This window comes from Pavona decussata, unplaced genomic scaffold, assembly GCF_977016875.1.
Source record: "Pavona decussata unplaced genomic scaffold, jaPavDecu1.1 SCAFFOLD_53, whole genome shotgun sequence".
Taxonomy (NCBI): Eukaryota; Metazoa; Cnidaria; class Anthozoa; order Scleractinia; family Agariciidae; genus Pavona; species Pavona decussata.
Genome location: NW_028145475.1, coordinates 1,904,859 through 1,925,000, shown reverse-complemented (window position 1 = coordinate 1,925,000; position 20,142 = coordinate 1,904,859). Strand labels below are relative to the sequence as shown.

The 20,142-nt window shown below is 40.8% G+C and overlaps 2 protein-coding genes across 3 annotated transcripts in view; one reads left to right on the top strand and one right to left on the bottom strand.

Annotated features, from left to right (window-relative positions):
- Window positions 1–8,427, top strand: part of LOC146480415 (uncharacterized) — a 45,237-nt gene extending 36,810 nt beyond the window's left edge. Inside the window, exons 20-27 of the mRNA XM_085109570.1 lie at window positions 488–647; window positions 1,060–1,458; window positions 2,182–2,446; window positions 2,566–2,720; window positions 5,211–5,494; window positions 6,314–6,518; window positions 7,200–7,400; window positions 8,171–8,427. Of these exons, the coding sequence (XP_084965696.1) occupies window positions 488–647; window positions 1,060–1,458; window positions 2,182–2,446; window positions 2,566–2,720; window positions 5,211–5,494; window positions 6,314–6,518; window positions 7,200–7,400; window positions 8,171–8,310 (1,809 nt within the window). The 3' untranslated portion in view covers window positions 8,311–8,427. The remainder of the gene's footprint in view (window positions 1–487; window positions 648–1,059; window positions 1,459–2,181; window positions 2,447–2,565; window positions 2,721–5,210; window positions 5,495–6,313; window positions 6,519–7,199; window positions 7,401–8,170) is intronic.
- Window positions 8,428–10,255: 1,828 nt separating this feature from the next.
- Window positions 10,256–19,569, bottom strand: LOC146480414 (origin recognition complex subunit 6-like). 2 transcript variants are annotated; one of them, XM_085109568.1, is made up of 7 exons: window positions 19,482–19,569; window positions 18,592–18,951; window positions 16,797–16,960; window positions 15,919–15,999; window positions 15,399–15,514; window positions 13,847–13,915; window positions 10,256–12,981 (listed from the first exon to the last, which is right to left on the bottom strand). In XM_085109568.1, exons 2-7 carry the CDS (start codon window positions 18,778–18,780, stop codon window positions 12,830–12,832), a joined length of 771 nt encoding a protein of 256 aa, XP_084965694.1. In that variant the 5' UTR covers window positions 18,781–18,951; window positions 19,482–19,569; the 3' UTR covers window positions 10,256–12,829. The 2 variants fall into 2 exon arrangements, with proteins under 2 accessions (XP_084965694.1, XP_084965693.1); XM_085109567.1 differs by having other exon boundaries at window positions 18,592–19,536.
- Between the last annotated feature and the right edge of the window lie 573 nt (window positions 19,570–20,142).

Here is a 20,142-nt window from a genome sequence, read left to right as displayed (position 1 = left end):
TACTACAACGTTCAAGACTGATCCATAAAAATGCATTTGTCGGACGGTTAATTGGTACTGTAGATAACATTTGCTGCCAATTACAACTTGGGAAACTTTCTCTGATTTTGTTTTACTATGTTTTTTTGAGCTCTTGCTTGCCATTTCTTTGTGTAGTTTTCAATAATACGCCGTAAATTCTAAAGATTAAAAATTCAACTCCAGATTTAGATTGCCGTCAGTTAAAATTCCTACCTTGAAATTAAAAATAAACAACAGAATGGATCGAAAAACAACACCCACAACCCACGAACGTGTTTAACTGATTGAACTAAACATCTTAACCCGGTTACGATAAATGACACCATCGGAAAAGCAACCGTTGGTAGAGTATGAAACTTCACATTTCATGAAAGTGTTGTTGCAAGGCACCTTAAGTGTAGTGCATTGCACAGTACCAACTGCCTGTTTACCTCTTGGATTAACTATAGTTGGTGTTCTCCTTCAGTTTGTATTTGAAGCTGTTCGCGGTAGAGGATACCAAAGTGATATCGCACTAGACGAGATCAGATTCATCTCTGGTCAGTGCACTGCGGCCCAACCCATTGAAATTATCTCGCCCACCTCCAAGACAACAGCAAAAACCGTCCCTTCAGAAGGGGTCGGGGGTAAGTACAACACATGCATATGCCGTGTTGTTTCGGTTTAACTGGTGTAGGAGAACTGCACAGACAGCTTCTCACATCTTCTTACTGCGTGAGAAAGTGGCAAACTGCCAAGCTCTTTTGGTGTATGTGTGTGTGTAAGATGTAACAGTAATGATATTATATTTATTTGGCGCAAATGTCAAAACAAATGCTCTAATGGGCTTAACAAATCAACTGCAAAAATGACAGCTGCTAACAGTCCTTTTCACAACACCACCCTTCCCCCCTTCCTTTTCCCCCAGTTTAATTCTTCAATGAATATCCCCCCAAAATTCTTCAGTAAATATGAACGGGCCACAGAGCAAAACTGGATGAATAGTAGTAATTTGGATTGTTAATTCCCGAACCTCATATCAAGCGATTATTTGTTTAGGACTGAGCTGCTTACCCGGCTGGTCTAAACATGGCAGATCCTGCTACAAAGCATATAATGGAAAACATCTCTGGTACGCAGCAAAAGCTCGCTGCCAACAACATGGAGGGTATCTCGTCGCCATAAACGACACTAACGAGCATGCCTTCGTGAAGAGCATGGCGGCAAAGCTCTTTGGAGATTACGCCATTTGGATCGGACTTCGCCGAGACTCGGGCGGCAAGTTTTCGCGTTGGGACAACGGAGAACCACTCACCTACACCGCATGGATCAGGAATGAACCAAACAATACGTTCCAAGACGAAGACTGTGCTGAAATGTTCCGATATAGTGGAGGATGGCGCGACACTACGTGCAAGGGGCGTTATGCTAGAAAACATCCGTTCATTTGCGAGATGAGTAAGTTTTGAGTGTAAAGAGCGATTTTCAATTGGGTGTCGAAAGTAACTGCGCGTTGGCTTTGGTTTTGCTTTATTCCACTCTGTGATTGGTTGACAAAACTCGCGACACTTTCTCAACCAATGAGATGTAAAACCAAAACCAATCGTGCCCCGCTCGCATGCGTTTTCCCGCGCTTGGCGCCGGTTACATACATTTGCTTTGAATTCTGATTGGTCCATTGCGCTGTTTGCGCCTGTTGTGATTGGCCAGACTAGTTTCATTGGTTTTGGTTTTATGACACTCAATTGAAAACCGCTCTATTGTGTGTTTGCATTCAAGTCCTGGCCACATTCATCCCAAGATTGGTATTGCTTAGCATATCAGTTTTCTTTTTGTTCTTTAACACTCACTGACGGCTTGATCAATTGCATACTTGTCTCAGGGCGCATTCTTTTGGCACAATTCTGGCTATTCTTACTCCAGTTCAAGAAGAACAGTTCGCAATAGAACGTAATTTCGCTTAACTTTACAATCTCTCCAAACTGAAGAACGCAATACCTTTTATTCTGAGAACTGTATTCCATTGAGTACTGTACTCCGTTCATTCTACCCGTGTACTATTCTGTTCATTCTGAAACTGAATAGGTCGCAAAAGAACCTGAATACCGTATATTCTGTGTTTTCCTCTTGCGGAATAGTCACAAAAGCACGCTTCCTTAAATTCTACTTTCTTTTTAATAGCACAGTCGCGTAAGGAAGGACAGACTGCAGCCCAGTGCCCCCGCGGTTGGAGAAAGCTGGCTGACGCCTGTTACCGAGTCTACAGCGGAATCTTTTCCAGGTCATGGACTAATGCGAATAATGTGTGTCGTGCCTCACGTGGGAACCTCGTGAGCATTACGTCATCAAGCGAGCACAATGCAGTATGGGGATTAACGGAAGCGCATTCTCAAGGCACTTACGGTTTCTGGATTGGATTGAAACGTTCCCCAATCAACACGTTCGTGTGAGTAACAAGCTTTATAAGTTCATTTCAGGACTTGTCGGTTCAAATTTATGTAAGAATTTAAAAAAGTAGAAACACGGTAAAGTAACCAAAAGTACTTTTGTTTTATGTAACTAAAGATGGGAGGATGGAAGTCCGCTGACCTACACTAAGTGGTCAAGAGGAGAACCAAACAACAGGGGCCAGCGTAAAGATTGTGCGTACATGAGTTCCATCACAGGAAGATGGTTGAATATTCGCTGCTCGCGTCTGCTGCCCTTCATTTGTAAAATATGTAAGTTTAACCATTAGTTAGCCCATGTCAAACGGGCGCCAGATTCAAAGGGAGTGCAAAATGAGAACGAGAGTTGACGTGAGCGTAAGCCTGCAAGCCCCAATATCAAACTGTATACTCTCCTTACTGTCCTTCCTACCATCTGTAGAAATAGTGAAATGAGAAATTAGATACGATCACTACTTGGACTTAATTAATGTGGAGCGCACGGAACTCGAAGTGAGCATTAAAGAGAGTGATGAGTACAGTGCGTGAGAGTCGAGAAGACTTCAGTAAACGCTTTTATAGAGCTTCAGAGAGACCATGGGAGCGCATAGGAGTTGGCTGAGAAAACGAAAGAATAAATTTCCTTTGATTCTCAATTAAAACGTGAACAGAGCAAAACAATTAAAGAGGTAAAAAGGGTCGGCGAGAGCGCATGAGAGTTTGTGCTGTTATCACTTTTTGAAGAAACATTTAGCAGCTCAAACTGTTTGAGAGCCTGCGATAATCTTCGAGAGCGCATCACAATTGCAGGCCAAACTTCGATGGCGATAGTTCAATTTTCAAGCTTCAATTTAATGTACGTTTGTGAGAATTTAGAAGTTAGTTGTAATATGAGAATTTCAGATCAATTGAAAGCGGGAGGTTGCACTCTCGCAAACTTTCGTTCTCGTTTGACTCCTTACTGTTACCATGCCTCGCTTTAATGTAAATTTTGAGAACTATTTAAACTCTTTTAGTTGAAATACCACAAACTTCCAACATAACTGATGAACTATAATTGTTTAAACTGTTGTGGTCTCCCTGTCTACACGCCAGTTGTTATTTTCCTTTTTTCCTGTGCCTGTAGGCGAAGGAAAATAATATAAAATAAACTTTGACATCCCAAACGAAGTAATGATCTGAAAAGTCGTCTTCAAAAAGTATCGAATACCAAAATTATCAGACATCATATTTACAAGTAGCCCAGGGGAGGAATGACACTTATGCCCAGAAATGCACCTAACCCTGATTTTGGGTACTTTATATCTGAGCTGATTTTCAAAAAGGTGGCTACAGAAATTGAGCACATTTTGAGACTTTCTAAGCTGAAGGAATATGCTAGTCATTAACAATACTCCAGTTACGGTTCATAACAAAAACGTAAGGTCAGGAAATACTATGCAAGAGAAAATAGGGGCTTTTCTTTGGAATTATATGTGACATTGGCATCCGAGTGAAATGAAACATGACCTGTGATCCGAATAAACAAGTGTGACATGGCAATTATTAACGGCGCCAACGCATCTTTAATCTCACCCAAAACCCGGTGTTTTAGCGCTCAAGTCTAGCTTTCTACAACAGAATCGGCTTAATCGGAGCAAGACAGCGTTTTAAATTGATTTTTCGTCTTCAGTCTAGATCCATGACACAATCCGAATCACGCCAAGCAAACATCTGGAAATTATTTATGACATTGAGACCGGAAATCCGACCCAAAATCGCACTTCTTGACTAATCGATCACTAGCCTAACAACGCTACCGTTATAAAGGCGAAAAATAATAGAATAGCTTTTCAAACTCACGCTTCTTGAAGAGAAAATCCTTGCCCATTCTTGCTAGTGTTTTCCATATCAGCTTAAGTCCCGGATGTGGAAATCAACATTTGAAAAGGGAAGGGTTAGCGCCCTTTTCCACCACAAAAATATACTAAGTCTTTGGCTGGGTAAACAATTCGCGAAAATTTCACGTTGCCCGAAAAGAACTCATCCCTAAGACCTACTTCTTAAAGCCAAAGACTGTCACCTCCTCAAGCAAAGCCCACAATATACAAGCCTTTAATAGTCCAAGCCCGAGTAACTGAAAATTACCCGTTTAGCTTAAACGAGGACTACTGGTAGCAAGCATATTAGACGAGGCAGGAACTGCACTCGTAAGACTTTTCCCTCACTAGACTTAATGATGTCCTCAGGAAAACTTTGCTTCAGGAAGCCAAACGAAACGCTAGGTCCAATGACTAAGTTCTGAGCTCAGAGCGCGCGCCGAATTCAAAGCCAAATCGTTGAGCGGTTAGAAGACGTTTGAGAGAGAGTGGGGCTAGGTTAACAAACCAGGGAGGGGTGGGGGGGAGAGAGAAATATTTTGATTTTATAAATATTTTCTAATGACCATTGTAATTTATTTACTTACTGATGTGAAATTCAATAGGAAACGCTAAAAGAAAAAAAAATAAATATCTTAAGAAAAGTTAACAAAAACGTCAATTTCTGTAGCCACCTTCTGGAAAATCAGCTCAGATATAAGACAGACCTTTTTGTCGTTTTCATATGGCTTCATGTTTGACAGAATTATTTGTGTTTTAGTAAGAATTTAGGGTAGGGGACACTTTGTGATGTCTATCATACAGTTCATGCATCTCATTAGCGTGCATTTCTGGACATATGGAACGAATGTGTGACGAGCCAAAAGAGCGACGGCCTAGGAGGCTACGGTAATTTACAAGTGTTTCGTACTGTTTGCCTACACAGCTCTGACTAAGGACGTTCCGACGGCCTCCCCTCCAGCCGCAAGACCTCCTCCTGTCTCATGTGGCGTAAAAAGAGTCACACGGTCAGCTCCCCCTGGACCGGCCATCGGTCAAATCATAGGTGGAAAGATTTCAAACCCAGGGGCGTGGCCATGGCAAGTTGCTATCATGTGTAAAACGTGTCAGGCTCAAGATTGTGGAGGAACGTTGGTTTCTGCATACCACGTGGTTACATCTGCTCATTGTGTGCCCACCAACAACGAGACCTTTATCACGAGATACAAGGTAAGTCCCACGCGCTGAAGTCGCCTGCCACACAGAAACGGGACGCGTCGGAACCTTGGAGGAGGAGCTCTCCTGGATACGCCAAATTGGAATGAAAGATGGTAGCAGTGATTGTAGTTCCTCTGTATTTGTAACTTCCCAACCGCGCATCTCAGCGAAAAGTGAAACTTCCCATAATCTAACAGTAACTAGACATATGTTAATTCACATTCAACGTTTCTCTTGGATCTTCAGAGTTCATTTTTGTGTTTATTTCACACACGGTAACAATTAACACACTGTCAGCTTTTAAGGCCTCCGCTTACAAACCACAAAAAAACTGTGTTCGAATGACTAATCGATTAGCCATAGTGTGTTCAAAAACGCATTAATAATTCATAAGCCATTGACCTATCAAATGGTCGATAAAACATCGCGTGCAGTGGTTTTCAAATCCGATAAAACCTCCTCCTTATTAGTGTGCGGTGTTTAATGGTTTTCTCGTATGCTAATTTCCAACGTTCACAAAAGCATCATTGTTTTGAACTCTCTTGACACGCTTTTCCAGGAATGATTTTGAAGCCGTTCAAAAAACTCGCAGCACGTGTTTTATCGGGTCTAAAACCGGTTTTAAATCCCGATAAATCACTTCTGCTCGTGTTTTAAACATTACTTAACCTTTAGCAAGAGCTGTGTACGACACATTATGTTATCCTAGTTTGCAAGCAGTTCATAGCCAGTCCCTGAAGCAACTACGGCTATAACAATAGGGTAAACCATTCTCATCATTCTGTCACGCGTCCTCAATACACACCATTTTGCGTCTTTGAACACTTGCAGGTCCGGCTTGGTGAGCACCACTTCGAGACGACTGAAGGTTACGAACAAGACATAGATATCGCTTCAGTCACCATACATCGGTCGTACGGAGTGGCGACCAGTTACGATCGTGACATCGCTGTTATTAAGCTGGCCTCTCCAGCCAGAATCAACGACCGCGTTTCACCAGTCTGCTTACAAAGCAATAATGCTGACTTTCCTCCTGGTATGTATGTCGGGTTTTAAATCTTAAGGTGCGTAGGTTTTTTCTTTCAACGAGAAAGAGAAGGGGGAGGGGACGAGGTGGAGGAAGCCACTCTACAACATGCCTTGAAAATAACGAAGTTCACAACCCACCCCAACCCCAAACAAAGTACGTCTGGGGTTAAGGTTTTCTCTTTCGAATGCATTTTCTCCTTTTAGAAGTAAGGAAAGGAGAGAAGAAACTGGGTAAAAAGAGGTGAGAGGTGTCTTGTTAAATTTAAGCTTCAAGCTCGAGTCTTTTATCATCTGATAGCTCAGTGGCGAGGGGTAAGTCTCCAAGAAAATTATGAGAGCGGGCAATCTCATTATTGGTTAAGCATGACCACTGGGCGATCTGTTCAACATAGAATTTTGATACAACTGAACTACTTTCTATTTTGTCTTCTTTTAAATGAGCTTTCCGTCTATCCAAGAGTTCTATAAAAATTAGACCAACACAGTGTAGCAAATCAGATCATGGTCTTATTATAAACGGCCATTCAATCATGGTTATAATACATTGATTACCATTACCTTCCTAGATAATAATCTTTCTTCTTTCAAAGTTCTCCGGTATTAATTTTAAAAAAATCCCAATACTGTCAGACTCTGAAGTGATGTGACAGAGTAAGTTCATATTTCGTCTTTGTATTCTTTTGCACAGGCACACCATGCTTCGTTACAGGGTGGGGCCGCACCCGCCAGGGCGGGGCCATTTCTGCTGTTCTTAGGGAGGCCATGGTACCTATTGTGTCATCACAGGACTGCAAGGAGAACTACGGCAATCCCGACATCATAACATCCAACATGCTCTGTGCTGGCCTCCGGGGATCAGGAGTCGATGCCTGTCAAGGCGATAGTGGAGGTAAAGGCTTGTTGTAAGACAAACAGAGAGGCAGTATACGAGATGAAATACTGCGAATGCTAGGCCAGTTAAACTGATAAAGCAGGCAGGTAGTTTTGAATCCCAGTGAGACAAATACGTGCAGTCTTAAAGTGGCTATGTCATTGGAGGGGGGGGGAGGGGGAAACGAAATGTTCCTAGGCCACTAAAAGGAAGACATGAAGGGTTTTTCACGAGGGGAGAGCAAACGATACCAGTTTCTGGCGGTTTCTCCAACACATGTACAAGCGAAAATTAGTCATAACAAGAAATCGAGAAAATTATCACCAACAACACCGACTTTTCAAGTTGCAATCCACTTCTATCCTGGTCATCTGTATATACTTATTATAGTTTCAGAAAACTGATTGTAAATGTCTTTTTAGCTCTTTGACGCAACACCGAAAATTGGTGCCCCTTGAAAATTTAATTAGGAGCAAAGTATTGCCTTCGCCACGGCATGTGCAAACGGTCACATCGACTCGTGGCAGGCTGCATGATGACGAAGTACAAATGGCGCTTAGATAATAAAGTTGCCGCTTAGAACGTAACGCACCCTGTCTTTGACCATCCGAAGTGCCGACAAGTGGTTGGCGGAAACAATTCTGAGCAAATGAGACCACAAATCTGTAAAACCAGTAGTCAAGGGCGGTAAACATCTACTGCAAATCAAAAGGAGCTGGAAGAACTGGGTCTATATATATTTTCCATAGCCTACTTCGCGTTAACAGTTTCTTTCTATCTTAAACAAGGTCCACTGGTGTGTGAAAAGGACAACCACTGGTATCTCGTGGGCACAACCAGTTGGGGATGGGGTTGCGCTGGACAGTACTACGGCGTTTACACTAACATTGCTAGATTGTTCTACTGGCTTAAAGCGAACATGGTGTGAACGACACCTTTGATTCGTGGTGTAGACGCGGTGGTCCACGAAATGTAGTGTAAATGTGAGGATAAGAGCTGAACTTAGAAGTTATAAACTAAATAAATGTCATGTTTTTGCTCTGCATCTTGTTGTTTTGGTGTTGTTTTGACAACTGCGTGCTGAAGTACTAACAGAAAAATATAACGGTATGCTTTGCTCAGTTCATAGTTGGTAGCGCACTAAGCTTGTCGTAAGCTCCCCGTAAGCTCCCCAAAACTTTGTTACGCGTGACTCGCTTCACATTCATTCCAGAACTATCATGTGTTCAGATTTTATGGCCATATTTGAAAACGCATGTGCTCGATCGGGCAAACTTGGTTTTAGATTCTGTAACACTGCGATTTTTCTTGTGTTGGTTGGTGGGCTTGAAGAAGGAATAAACAAGTAAAACAGAAAACTGGAAAACAGAGAATTTCTTCAGTGTGCCAGGGAAATTTCTGCTTTATCTTAACACACATTCCCACGAACTGAAGAGCCTAAATTTTGCAATTCCGGTTTCACCTGTATCCAACTTTGAAATGGATGATGATGATGCTGGCTGAGCGTTACACCTGACGGTGACCTAAGTAGTTCTCTTATTCTGCCACAACTTATCACTGACGCATTTCGAGTAAAAACGCACTCACGAGGGATAATGAATCATATCGCAGTATACGGAAAGAACTCGGGATGTGTCTGGCCTATTGACAACAACCACCATCTGCAATAGGAACTCTTTATTAGGTATAGCTGTTTTGTGCTCTCGAAATGAAGCTGTTCTGCTACCTATGAAATGATATCCTGGCTTTTTTTTTTTTTTTACGAAAGGAGGCAAGAAAGGAAGGTAAACAAGGGTCTCTATTATAAAAGGCGGCGATTTTTTGGTTCTCCGGCTGCAACTTTCAATCATATATATTTTATGAAAAAGTAAAATTAACTGAATTTGCACATAGTTACTTTGCCTCAGAATAAGATTGTCATCATCCCCGGGACTATCGTTTCCATAGTTTCGATCGCAGTGTGTTTCAGTGTGTTTTGTATCAGTTATATCATCAGTCATACTGGTCTAAGCAGTCCCGCTCGATGGATGGTAATCCGTTCTCATACGAGACAGGAGCTCGTCCACGATTTGAAGTCTGTGTTCTGCAAGGTGAGTAATTTTCTCTGTTGATGTAAAGTTTAGTTTCCAGTTTGTAGGTTAAAACCGTTCCTAGTTGTCCGATAAAATAAGACAGACAAATTGGTATTGCCGGTTTTCACTGTCACGCCATTGCCGTGTGCGTGAAAAAAAAATTGAAACCATTCCATGAATGAAGTCAAGAAATTGACGTGTTATAGATAATAAGTAAATAAGAAACCTGTCCAAGTGTCAGGTCTGTGCGGTATTCCGTGCTCGAGTTATTTGACAAAATGTTTCACACAAATTTATAGAGCTTAGTATGGAGACGCCATGTTGGTGTCCCTCAGAGGGACACAAACATGGCGGCCAGAAATAGGAAAAAACATCTGGAGTTAACTTTTGCCAGAAAAGAGGTTTGTTTTCCCTAGTGAATTTTTGAATGTTAAGATAAATATTTCTCCTCAAACTTAAATTGTTTAGAATGCTGAAAATCACCGAAGAGGCATTTTTTAAGATACGGAACAGCTCTGTCACGGCCGTCCTCTCGATGTCACGCGCGATGAAAACTCGGAAATTGAAACTGTTCTATTTTCAAAAGGACGTACGACATCGAGCCAAGAAATTATGAAAAGACATATTTTTAGGTAATCTTTCCTTGAACGAAGGTGAAAATTTTGTAGGTCTCCCGGTTTTAGAATTTGGTGACATCACGTGAAAACCAAGAATATACGTATCGCACTCGCTGCGGTAGATTCTTCTGCAAAACGTGGGGGACCCAACCTTTGCAGATACCTAAATTTTTTTTGCGCGGAGTTTAATTTGCATGATAACTCAACTCGGTTTCAACCGATAAACTGGAAATTTTTCGGGAACTGAAAAATATTACCTTTCAGCACAAAAATAAAATCATTTTTGGCCCAATGACATCCTCGGAGACCCCAGGGCAGATAGAAGTAAAAACGCTGGAGCGTTCTTGTAAACTTACCCGGTTTGAGTTCCTCCTGACCCAACTATGACCTCAACTATCGCCCCTGGGTTTCCGAGTTTGTCCCAAAGTGTAATCACTATTGGAATTGGTAACCACGCCTCCAAGCTTTTGCCTTTCCATCCAAGATGGCGGACAAGTTTACTCTGCGAACAACATTTGGATAACAACGCAGATCACGGAACAAGCGAGGAAATGTGTATGTATAGATGCACTTAACATTACAATACATTCATTTACATTCGAATACAGCAGGATGGACATATAAAGCGGTCGTAAACAGTGTCGATATTCTTCAATCAAGCTGACCTGCGGTGCGAGTACAAAATACAAGAAGGAAGGACCGGACCGGTGTTTGTTTATGTGAGCAATTGAGAGTTTATCGTCAGGCAGCAACCACAAAGAATCAGTTGACTCGTTTCTCAGTCGAATGCCGTAAAAGTGGCTGCCTTTAGAATTTCTCGTAAGCGGCCATCTTCCGGAAACGATCAACCGACCACCCCTGCAGATCGCGTGGGTGATAGGTTAAACATGAGGACCAGAACTCTCCTTCAAGGTTTGGTCGTCGTTTCAGTATCAGCGATGGTCTTCATACCGTTCTACGTTTCATTTATGGACTCCTCAAGTGACAAGGAGACGTTAGTGGCTACAGGCAGGACAGAGTGCTCACGAAAGAGAAGAGTTCATGTCGGGATATTCACCGGCCGATGGATGTTTCTCCGAGTTCTTCTGCCGTATCTCTACAGAGAGTTGAGACACAACGGCGGTGTAGTAGACAGGGTGTTGTTTGCTATGATGCAATACAATGGCGAAACGCTAACAAAACTGAAGGACTTCGCAACATCCGCCAACAGTGTTTTAAACGATGAAGTATTCCAGTTTCTCTACTTAAACAAAGATTCCCACGCGAAGAAGGAAGCTGTGTATCCTGGCTTTTACTACCAAGTTTTCAAGCATCTCATGCAGAATCCATCGGATGTGTATTTTAAGTTGGACGATGACATCGTGTACATTCATCCACACGCGTTTAACGCCATGCTAAACAACAAGGACTCCGGTCGCTGCTTCATGCACTTCGGCAATATTGTGTCCAACTGGAGATGTAACTGGCTTCACCAGCAGATTGGCGTGTATGATAATGAAGTGAATCCAAAAGGACTGACTTTTGACTATGCCCCTGATGCAGAATGCGGGTGGAAGCGAGCTGATTGCGCTGAAATGACTTTGAGGACGTTTGTGCATCACTACCATAAGCAAAAATTAAATAGATACATGTTTAATGGACTGGATCTGGTCTTAGACAGAGTCCAATTCAGTATCCAGTTCTTCCTCCTCGATTCAGATCTCGTAGATTTCGAAAAAATACTCACGGTCGGGCCGATTGGCAAGGAAGGAACAGAAAGTGACGAAAAATGGTGGACAGCTTATTCGCAAAAGGTTGAGAACCCCGGCTGCATTGTTGGCGAAGGTTTTGTCGTTCACTTTTCGTATTACCCAACAGTGAAGCACTTGCTTGACTCGGGTTTACTGGAAGAGTTTGAGAATATCGTTCAAAAGGAAGTAGGCACGAAAATGCCTCAATTGCTATGGGATGTTACAGACCTCTGAAGAGGGGCTAAGTTGGGCTAACATTTCATTCCTACACCAATTCTTATTATTTATTCTGCGCGTTTAATGCCAGTTCGCTTGGTTGCAATGGAAAAACCATAGCGCAACAGATTTTAATATATCCACAAATTCATATCCACACTTTAACTGAAAAAATAAATAAATTATATTTATTTTGAGTGTTTGTCTGGTTTTTTTTTTTTCTCGATCCACCTGAAATGAGTCATTAACAACTATGCCCATGTGCATGAAGTCTATGTAACAGAGCGGTAGCCTTGTCTGACCAATCAGGTTAAAGGCAACACTAACTGTAACAAATCAAACAAGCAATACGGAACCTTGCTAAACTGATCTCATTTGGTGCAATTTCGTTTGACCTACTCAACCTCAGTGTTGACTTTCATACATTTATATGACCACAAATAAATTTGCCCGCAGAGAAAATACGTAAATCGGTATTGAGGGCGATTCAGAGACATAATAAAATGGCCGTACAAAAATCGGATTAGTCAGACGAAGGTTTTTGCAAATTGGCCATAGACGTTGCGTACCATGATTGGTTTTTAGCCGTTGATTAAAGATAAGAGTTTTAAGGGCGGCATAAAAGTGTAGAAATTCTTGTGTGGCCACTGACTTCGTGGTAGCTGTGAATATTGTGTGTTTACTGTGATTGGCTAACTTCAGATGAGCGACTTCCCTGACTTCCCAACGAAGGGTAAATAACAAGAGATAACGGGAGGTATGCTTCCTATGTGAGAAATTCATTACACTGAAAATAATTCCATTAGAACATACTATGAGTTCTTCGTTTTCTTAGTTTTCTTCTCCGCAGACAAAGCCTTAGTTGCAGATTCAATGATTCGCTGTTTCCATTCCTCATATTCTCTATCCTCGTTGATTGCATCATCTTCCTCAGCCTTTGGCTGTTTTGACGAATGAGATTGCTCTGTTAAATGCAAAAAAGGAAAAAAAACATTTAGCAAACAAACATGAAAGTGATCTACTCTCGAAGTTGGCATTGATTAGTGCATAGTCCTAAAACAAATAAACCACAGGAAAAAATTCAAGCTCTTGTCCTTTAATGCAAGCGTGTTACTAGAGACTTTAAGCGACTACGACAACAAGGGCCAGGGATACATCCATTTACGTTATTTTAACTACTTCCGATCGCGATTACAGTATTATGTGGCCGAACTATCCTGGACCTAAATTGGTAGGAACGGCCGGTTGGTTCAAGTTAGGAAAGAAAATGGAATATTTACGGTCATGTTCTCCACAAAACCTTGAGAATGGTCATTTCATGTTGTTGTTTTGCAGAGGACGACAACGAACTGCACCAAAAGTTATAACAGACCTGCAGAGGGCGGTTGTTTTTTATCATTAATTTTTTGCTTGGTGGGGCTCTCTTTGCTGTCGCTTATGTCGTTGCTTAAGTTCATTGTTACTGAGTCAAGCCTTCATTCACCTCATTCTTCTAAGAATTTTGGACTTCTGGGTCACATTCAATTTGACAAAAGGCAGGCACAAGGCCACCCCAACACTGTAGATTTGCACTTTTAAACAATTAAATATAAGGCAGGCTCCCCACTCATGTACCTTAAAATTGTTGCCTGTTCCAGGCTCCTAGAGAGATGCGCACTCTCCTTCGCACATCTCTCTAGGAGCCTGGAACAGGCTATAAAATTGTAGCTCAGAGTGTTCTGTTAAGAGTAAGTACATCTAGAGTATTTTATTGAGTAAAGCATACCATACGATCATATTATGCTGATAACCAAACTCAGATAATTAAGCCAGAAATTTAAGGTACTCACCTTCAACTATTTCATTCACTTTGTCTAGAAGCCCGTAACTTCTCTTAGAGGTCCTCTTACTGTTTTCAGCTGTCAAAGAATCAACAGAGTCAGGGTTTCGGTTTGAAATTTGTGATTTCATTTTGTCTTTCTTTTCGGGGCTGTGAAATTCGGCTGTCGGTCATTGATAATGGTAACCACCTCTGATTTGCACAGAATTATTACATCTCTTAATATTTAGTGGGAATTTTTTGTATTTTTCATTAATTTTGGGGAGGGGAGGGGAGGGAGCAGTTGTAGACAATGGGCATTTTGGTGGAGTATTGAAAACTTGTGGCCTCAGAAAGCTGGTGTTCAAGATAGAAGTCTCCTGTACTGTATGAAAAAATTGTTCCCCAGTAGGTATATGGTACATATTGGTCTGAAATAGGATAAGGGTATAGGGTATGTACTTGTGAGCTCTCAGAGCCTACCCTTTCCAGTTTCCAGTTTCAGTTTCAGTAAGTCTTTGTTTCTGACCTGCACTTTGCTGTTCATGGGTTCGGCCCTCTGCCAAAAAAGTAATCCTGCCGCACGCGAAGTAAAAACCTCTGATACCCAGGGTACTCAGAGCCCCTCACCCATTACAATATTATTATATAACCCATCTTAGTCACTTGTTTGCAAATGCAAAATATATCTAGCATGGTAACCCTTTTAATTTTAACTACATGTAAGTCTTAATGGACTTTCCAATGAGGAAATGTGACTCCATTCTATTCACATGGATAAGGAAAAGAGCGTTTAAAGAAACTGTTGTGCTGCGTCAGTGTGGAGTGGAAATTAATGTTTAATTTTATCAATACATTGAGTTGATAAGTTAATTTCGCCACCATAAAAAGATTCAAGTACTAACATTAGCATTGGCAATTTGCTTTAACGAAGGTCTAATGCTCAAAACGTCAGCACTCAAATCTCTCAGTGTGGTGGTGGTATTACCTTATCACCTCTGTTGATAAAACCAAACATTGGTTTCCACTCTATTCACTCTTTAAAAGTGTCACCCCATTGTATTGACAGCCCTGAGTTATCTCAAACTCATAAGTAAGTAAATTATGATCATCCAGGTGAGTGTAGTCCTGAGAAGGACTGTTTGAGGACTACACTCACCCCGATGATCATAATTTACTTACTTATGACATGACTCCTGGGTTTAAACGATTTACAATAAACAAACTGCAACCCCATCCATGGCACATCCCCATTAACCTGTCACTTGGAAGTACCCTCTCTCCCAGGCTTGTATAGCTTTCTACTTGGGATCACACAAAATTTTGTAGAATGTCATAAAAAAAAAATTACAGAAATCTAAATGACAATCAAAATCCTGTAGGATCTTACTTAGCTAAGATGCTACAAGATTTTTTATGTTTTCTAAAAATCCTACAGGATCCTGTACAATCTTTCCCAGGATACTAAATGGCAACAGGATTTTGCAAGATCCTGTAAAAAATTTTAAGACTGATGTTGTGATTAAAGGATCACTAGGATTCTGTGAAAGTTTCCTGTTAGGGTTATGCATGTGCTGTCTTACCAGATTCTAAAGTGGGGACTATTTTCTCCATCTTCTTGTGCAGACTGTCAAATGTTGTTTTCTTGGTATTCAGCAAATTCAATAATTTTGTTTTGTCTATTTTTATCTTCTGATACCTCAAAGACAAAATATTGTAAAATGTGTTATTTCTTAATTTATACAAACCTACATATGTAGGTAAGTTGACAGAAACCAATCCAAGCCATGCAGTAACCTTTAACTCCCTCACAAGAATTACATCACTTCTGAAACGATTTATTTATTATTTCTTAATTGCAAAACACTCATCCCACATGCAACATCCCACGTTACCAATTCAAAAAATAAACACCCAAAAATATTTCATGCAAAATGGTCTGCATTTACAATATCTTCTATTTCCTTTAATTTGCTTCATGCAGAAAAGAGATGTAATCAGTATACTCCTTCCTGTGTGAAGCAAAAGGAAATAGGACATGTCCACACTCAGGTTATATTAAACAAAACAGCAACTACATTATCGTTATTTAATGTAACATACTTGCAAGCTGTGTATAGTGCAGTTGCAACAAAGATTGGATGGCTTATATCTTCCACATCTTGCACCAAATCATTCTTGTACCTGGTAGAGATTAAATATTATTACCTTGTAATCTTAGGAGTAGATTGGTATAATTAGATAGTATCAAACTCAAATTATTTTGGAAATTTATAATAACTTTTGCCTCCCAATCTTTTGTCAAAATATCATAGGCCCGCAAAAATTGTGGGTTCAAGAGATTCATGTTGACCTGTAAACTATTCAGATGTAATTATAGGGGTTGTCAAAGTGAATTTCACAAACACAGCAAACTTAAACAACAGTCCAGATCTCAAACAGAGTATGGCAATTAATCTAGTGACTTCTGAAGACATGGCAGACATGTCACAATGAAGCAAACAAAACAAACTCACAGAGTAACTCTATTACTATCACTTTGTTGTCACAATGTACATATTTATTTTACTTAGACAAGTCTCTGCAACTACTGTGGTGGTGGTGGTATTCAGTCTATGACAAACCATGCATGCAGAACTGAGTTAAGCAAAATGATTTTGCTGAATGCTTGAAGAAATAGCCCATACCATGGAGTTCATTTTCAACATACAGCAAATTTAAGCCTCTCTGAAAACTAGCGTGCGTTTGATAGACCCTATTCCGGAAAAAATGGTTCTGTTTTTAAACCTTCTTTAGCTTGATTAAGCAATTATGAAAACCTGTTCTCAGTTGACAAATAAGCCCCGATTTTCCCTTGGATTTCACGTTCTGCCCCCTCTTCCCCCCTCCCCCCTCAAAAGAGGATATAAGCTAGAGAAATCAGACTCATTGCCAGTGACCTCCATGAAGTTAAGTGACACATGTTCACCTGTCATATTCACCTGTCATAAATTTGCTGCCCCAGATTAGATGCTTCCATGCAACCAAACTGCACTGCAAGATCTTTGATAGTAGACTCCTTTTGTCTTCCCAACAAACACTCTATTGTTTTGAAAGCATGAACATATTGTTTCTTGTTCATTCCAGAAAGACGAATTGCTGCATTCTATAGCAAGATAAAAAAAATTACTAATTACAGTGCAACGAACTCAACCGGGGCCACCCAACATTGATCAGCCAATCACAGGTCACGTTCACAACAAAGGAGTCTGGCTTTGATAGTTTGTAAACCAATCAAAAACAAGAACTTCCTTTAAATTTCAAAGTGTCGGTTTTTTCAGTGGCCCCGGTTAAGTTTGTTGCACTGTAATCTGATGTTTCTGGGCAACACCATAATTTATTAGGCAAAAGAGTTGGTGAGGCATACAAATACTAATCAAAAATGAGATGAAGCACAGGAACATAATTTTGCAATAAATTTTAAAAATTTAGTATCTGGACACATCATAGGAGCATAAAAGCAACAAAAAACTGGATAAAATCATAAGGGCAAAATGTTGCTTCCTTTTGTACTTTGAACTGCAGCAAATAAATTGGTTGTTGGCTTTCATAGTACAAGGCGTCTGTGCTCTTCGAGTACCCAAATTATTTAAGGAGGTTAGTTCTGACTCAGGGTGATGGCTGTTAAGCTTAAAAATATTGGACAGCCCACCCAAAATTCAAGATCTCCTCTGGACATTACTAAACACCAGCTGGGCCTTGCAGCTATTCAAAGTATGATCACACTAACCAAGTATTTGAGTGTTCTTGTAATTCTGATTAATTACTAGAGCAATTCTGACCTCGTTTAGCATGACTGAATTAAAATGGGTGAGATTACACTTAAGATTAAGCCTTTCACTCAGTGTCATAAAATCTTGGGGAGAGGGGGTCATGTTCTATTAGATATACATAGTACTGAAGTACTGATCAAAAACTATCCTCTCTATCAATTTACTGACCACAGGCATAACAGAGATAGCCCTGTAGTTATTGGGGTCATTCTTTCTGCTCTTTTTATATATAGGTGATACTCTCACCATTGTCCAATCATCTAGAAAGATACCAGTAGTGATAAACAAGTTTAATTAATTAATATTATATTGGTTTGAGATGCCAAGACAATAGGCAGTTCCTCTTTTAGTAGATGACAAGATATCCCATTTAAAAGACCACTAAACTCATTTAAAAGAGATATTAGCTCTGTTATGCCCCAATGACTCCATACATATCCTTCTATTTTTGTCTCAGTTCCAAATGTTTGGAATCATGCTCTTCATCATGCTCTTTCCGATCATACGAACAAATCCCATAATTTCAAAAATTCAAATATTTGTGACGTCACACTTTAGGACTCTATTGTCAGCAGCCATTTGAAAGCTATTCAGCTATTGAAAGTTGTGCAATTTCTAGAACGGGGTATCAAAAATTGACTTATTTTTGGCATGGGTTATCATTTTGAGTGCAATTCTTTCTAAAACGGAGTCCTTTTTCGAGATCCGGGGGGTACATACCCAGCCAAAACATAACCGAGTACCTCACCCCCTTCCCCTCCCCCCCCCCCCCCGGTCGGATAGTTAGTCTCTAGCTCTTGCTAGTGATGGCCCTACGTTAGAGAAGTGATTATCTAACACATCACTTAGTTATTATGGAGGAGAAGTGAAAGTAACAGCATCAATTTTGTCATCGAATTTCAGTAAAAAACGAAAAGGACGGACAGTTAAAAACGGTCTTGTACTTAAAGATCATTGCACTAACCTTATCCACAGGAACTTGTAAACTGTGCGCAGCGAGCTCAAGACAAATTACCGGCTTAGTCAGACTAGTTAAAGCCAAAGAACAACCTCGAACTTCCATCAAGCGTTGAAATTCAGCCGCTTTCTTGAGAACGTCTCTTGATGTGATCCCGAGTCGTTTTGACACTGATCGTAGAGTTTCATCCTCCATCTTGAAAATTTTCGCGGCAACTGCTTAGCTAGTTCCCAGGACTTTATCGGTCTTCAAAGACTAGTGCTTAGTTTCACCTCCGCCCTGGTTTGCGCGCCCTTTTTGAGCGGCGCGCCAGCTAAGCCTTCGAAACATCGTTGAATCTCCTCAGGAAAATGAATAAACAGAACACTGAAATCGAGTTGAGAAGCCTAAATGACCATCAAGGATAGAAACAACGAAGAAAGTCACCAGAACAACAGGTACAATAATGTGAAAGGCTGGCACATACAAGTCTTACAACCACAAAAGAGACTGAGAATCAGAGATACATTCAGCGATTCGCTACTGCGAAATTGAGGAGAGTCAACATCAAATTTTAAAATGGTAATAACTAAAATTAGAGAAGAGACGACTGTGGGAGTCAGAGTAACAAAAATCCTGTATCCAGCCAATATTAGAAACAAACTATTTCATGCAACCGTTACCATTGTTGGTCTTATTCCGAAAAAATTCAAGCTTTTAACGGACTTCGAATTCTTCACAAACTTCTGCGGCTCACATTTCCACCTTCCAAAAGGATACACATTCTATTATTATGAAGACGCAGTGGAATGCTGGACTCACAATACAATACTTCAAAAAAATCATCAACTGGAAATTCTTACCAAGACCAACTTTAACAAGTTTGTTAAAGCATTGCTTACATTGTCGAAACCTACCGCCACTATTCGTTCCTTTGATGAACAGGAAGTCCAAACTGTGTCTCCATATTCATCCTCCACCGAGGAACTGAAGAAGATTCCGAGGACGATGACGACGAAGACCTGTCACATACTACAACTACGAGATCCCCCTTCAATGCCACCGAAGTAAACACCGATCTACCTTTTTTATCGTCTTCTGACGAGGAGGAATCCGAGGATGATGAAAATTTCGACGGTGATAAAGACGACCTTTGTGCGAATGCCACTATGAATCGGTCCCACGATGACATCGAGGCCGAGACTGTTACACTGTACTCGCCATCGTCTGCCGAAGGGGAATCCGACAGTGATGATGATGGAAATGTCGACAACCTTCGCGAAACTACCACTGGTTTGAAGCGGACCCTCGAGGGCATCGAAGCCGAAACTGTTACTCTTTACTCACTGTCGTCTACAGAAGAGGAATCGGAGAGTGATGTTGATTGCAATGACTGTAACCTTTGGCAAACTACCATAAGTATAAACAGGTCCCACGAGGATATTGCTCATCACTCATCGTCGTCCGCAGAGGTGGAATCGGAAAATGATGATTATGATGGCCACAGCGATGGTAACCACGACGGTAACGATTCCACCGAAGCCAAAACTGCCTCGTTTTCATATTCCCCCTCAAAAG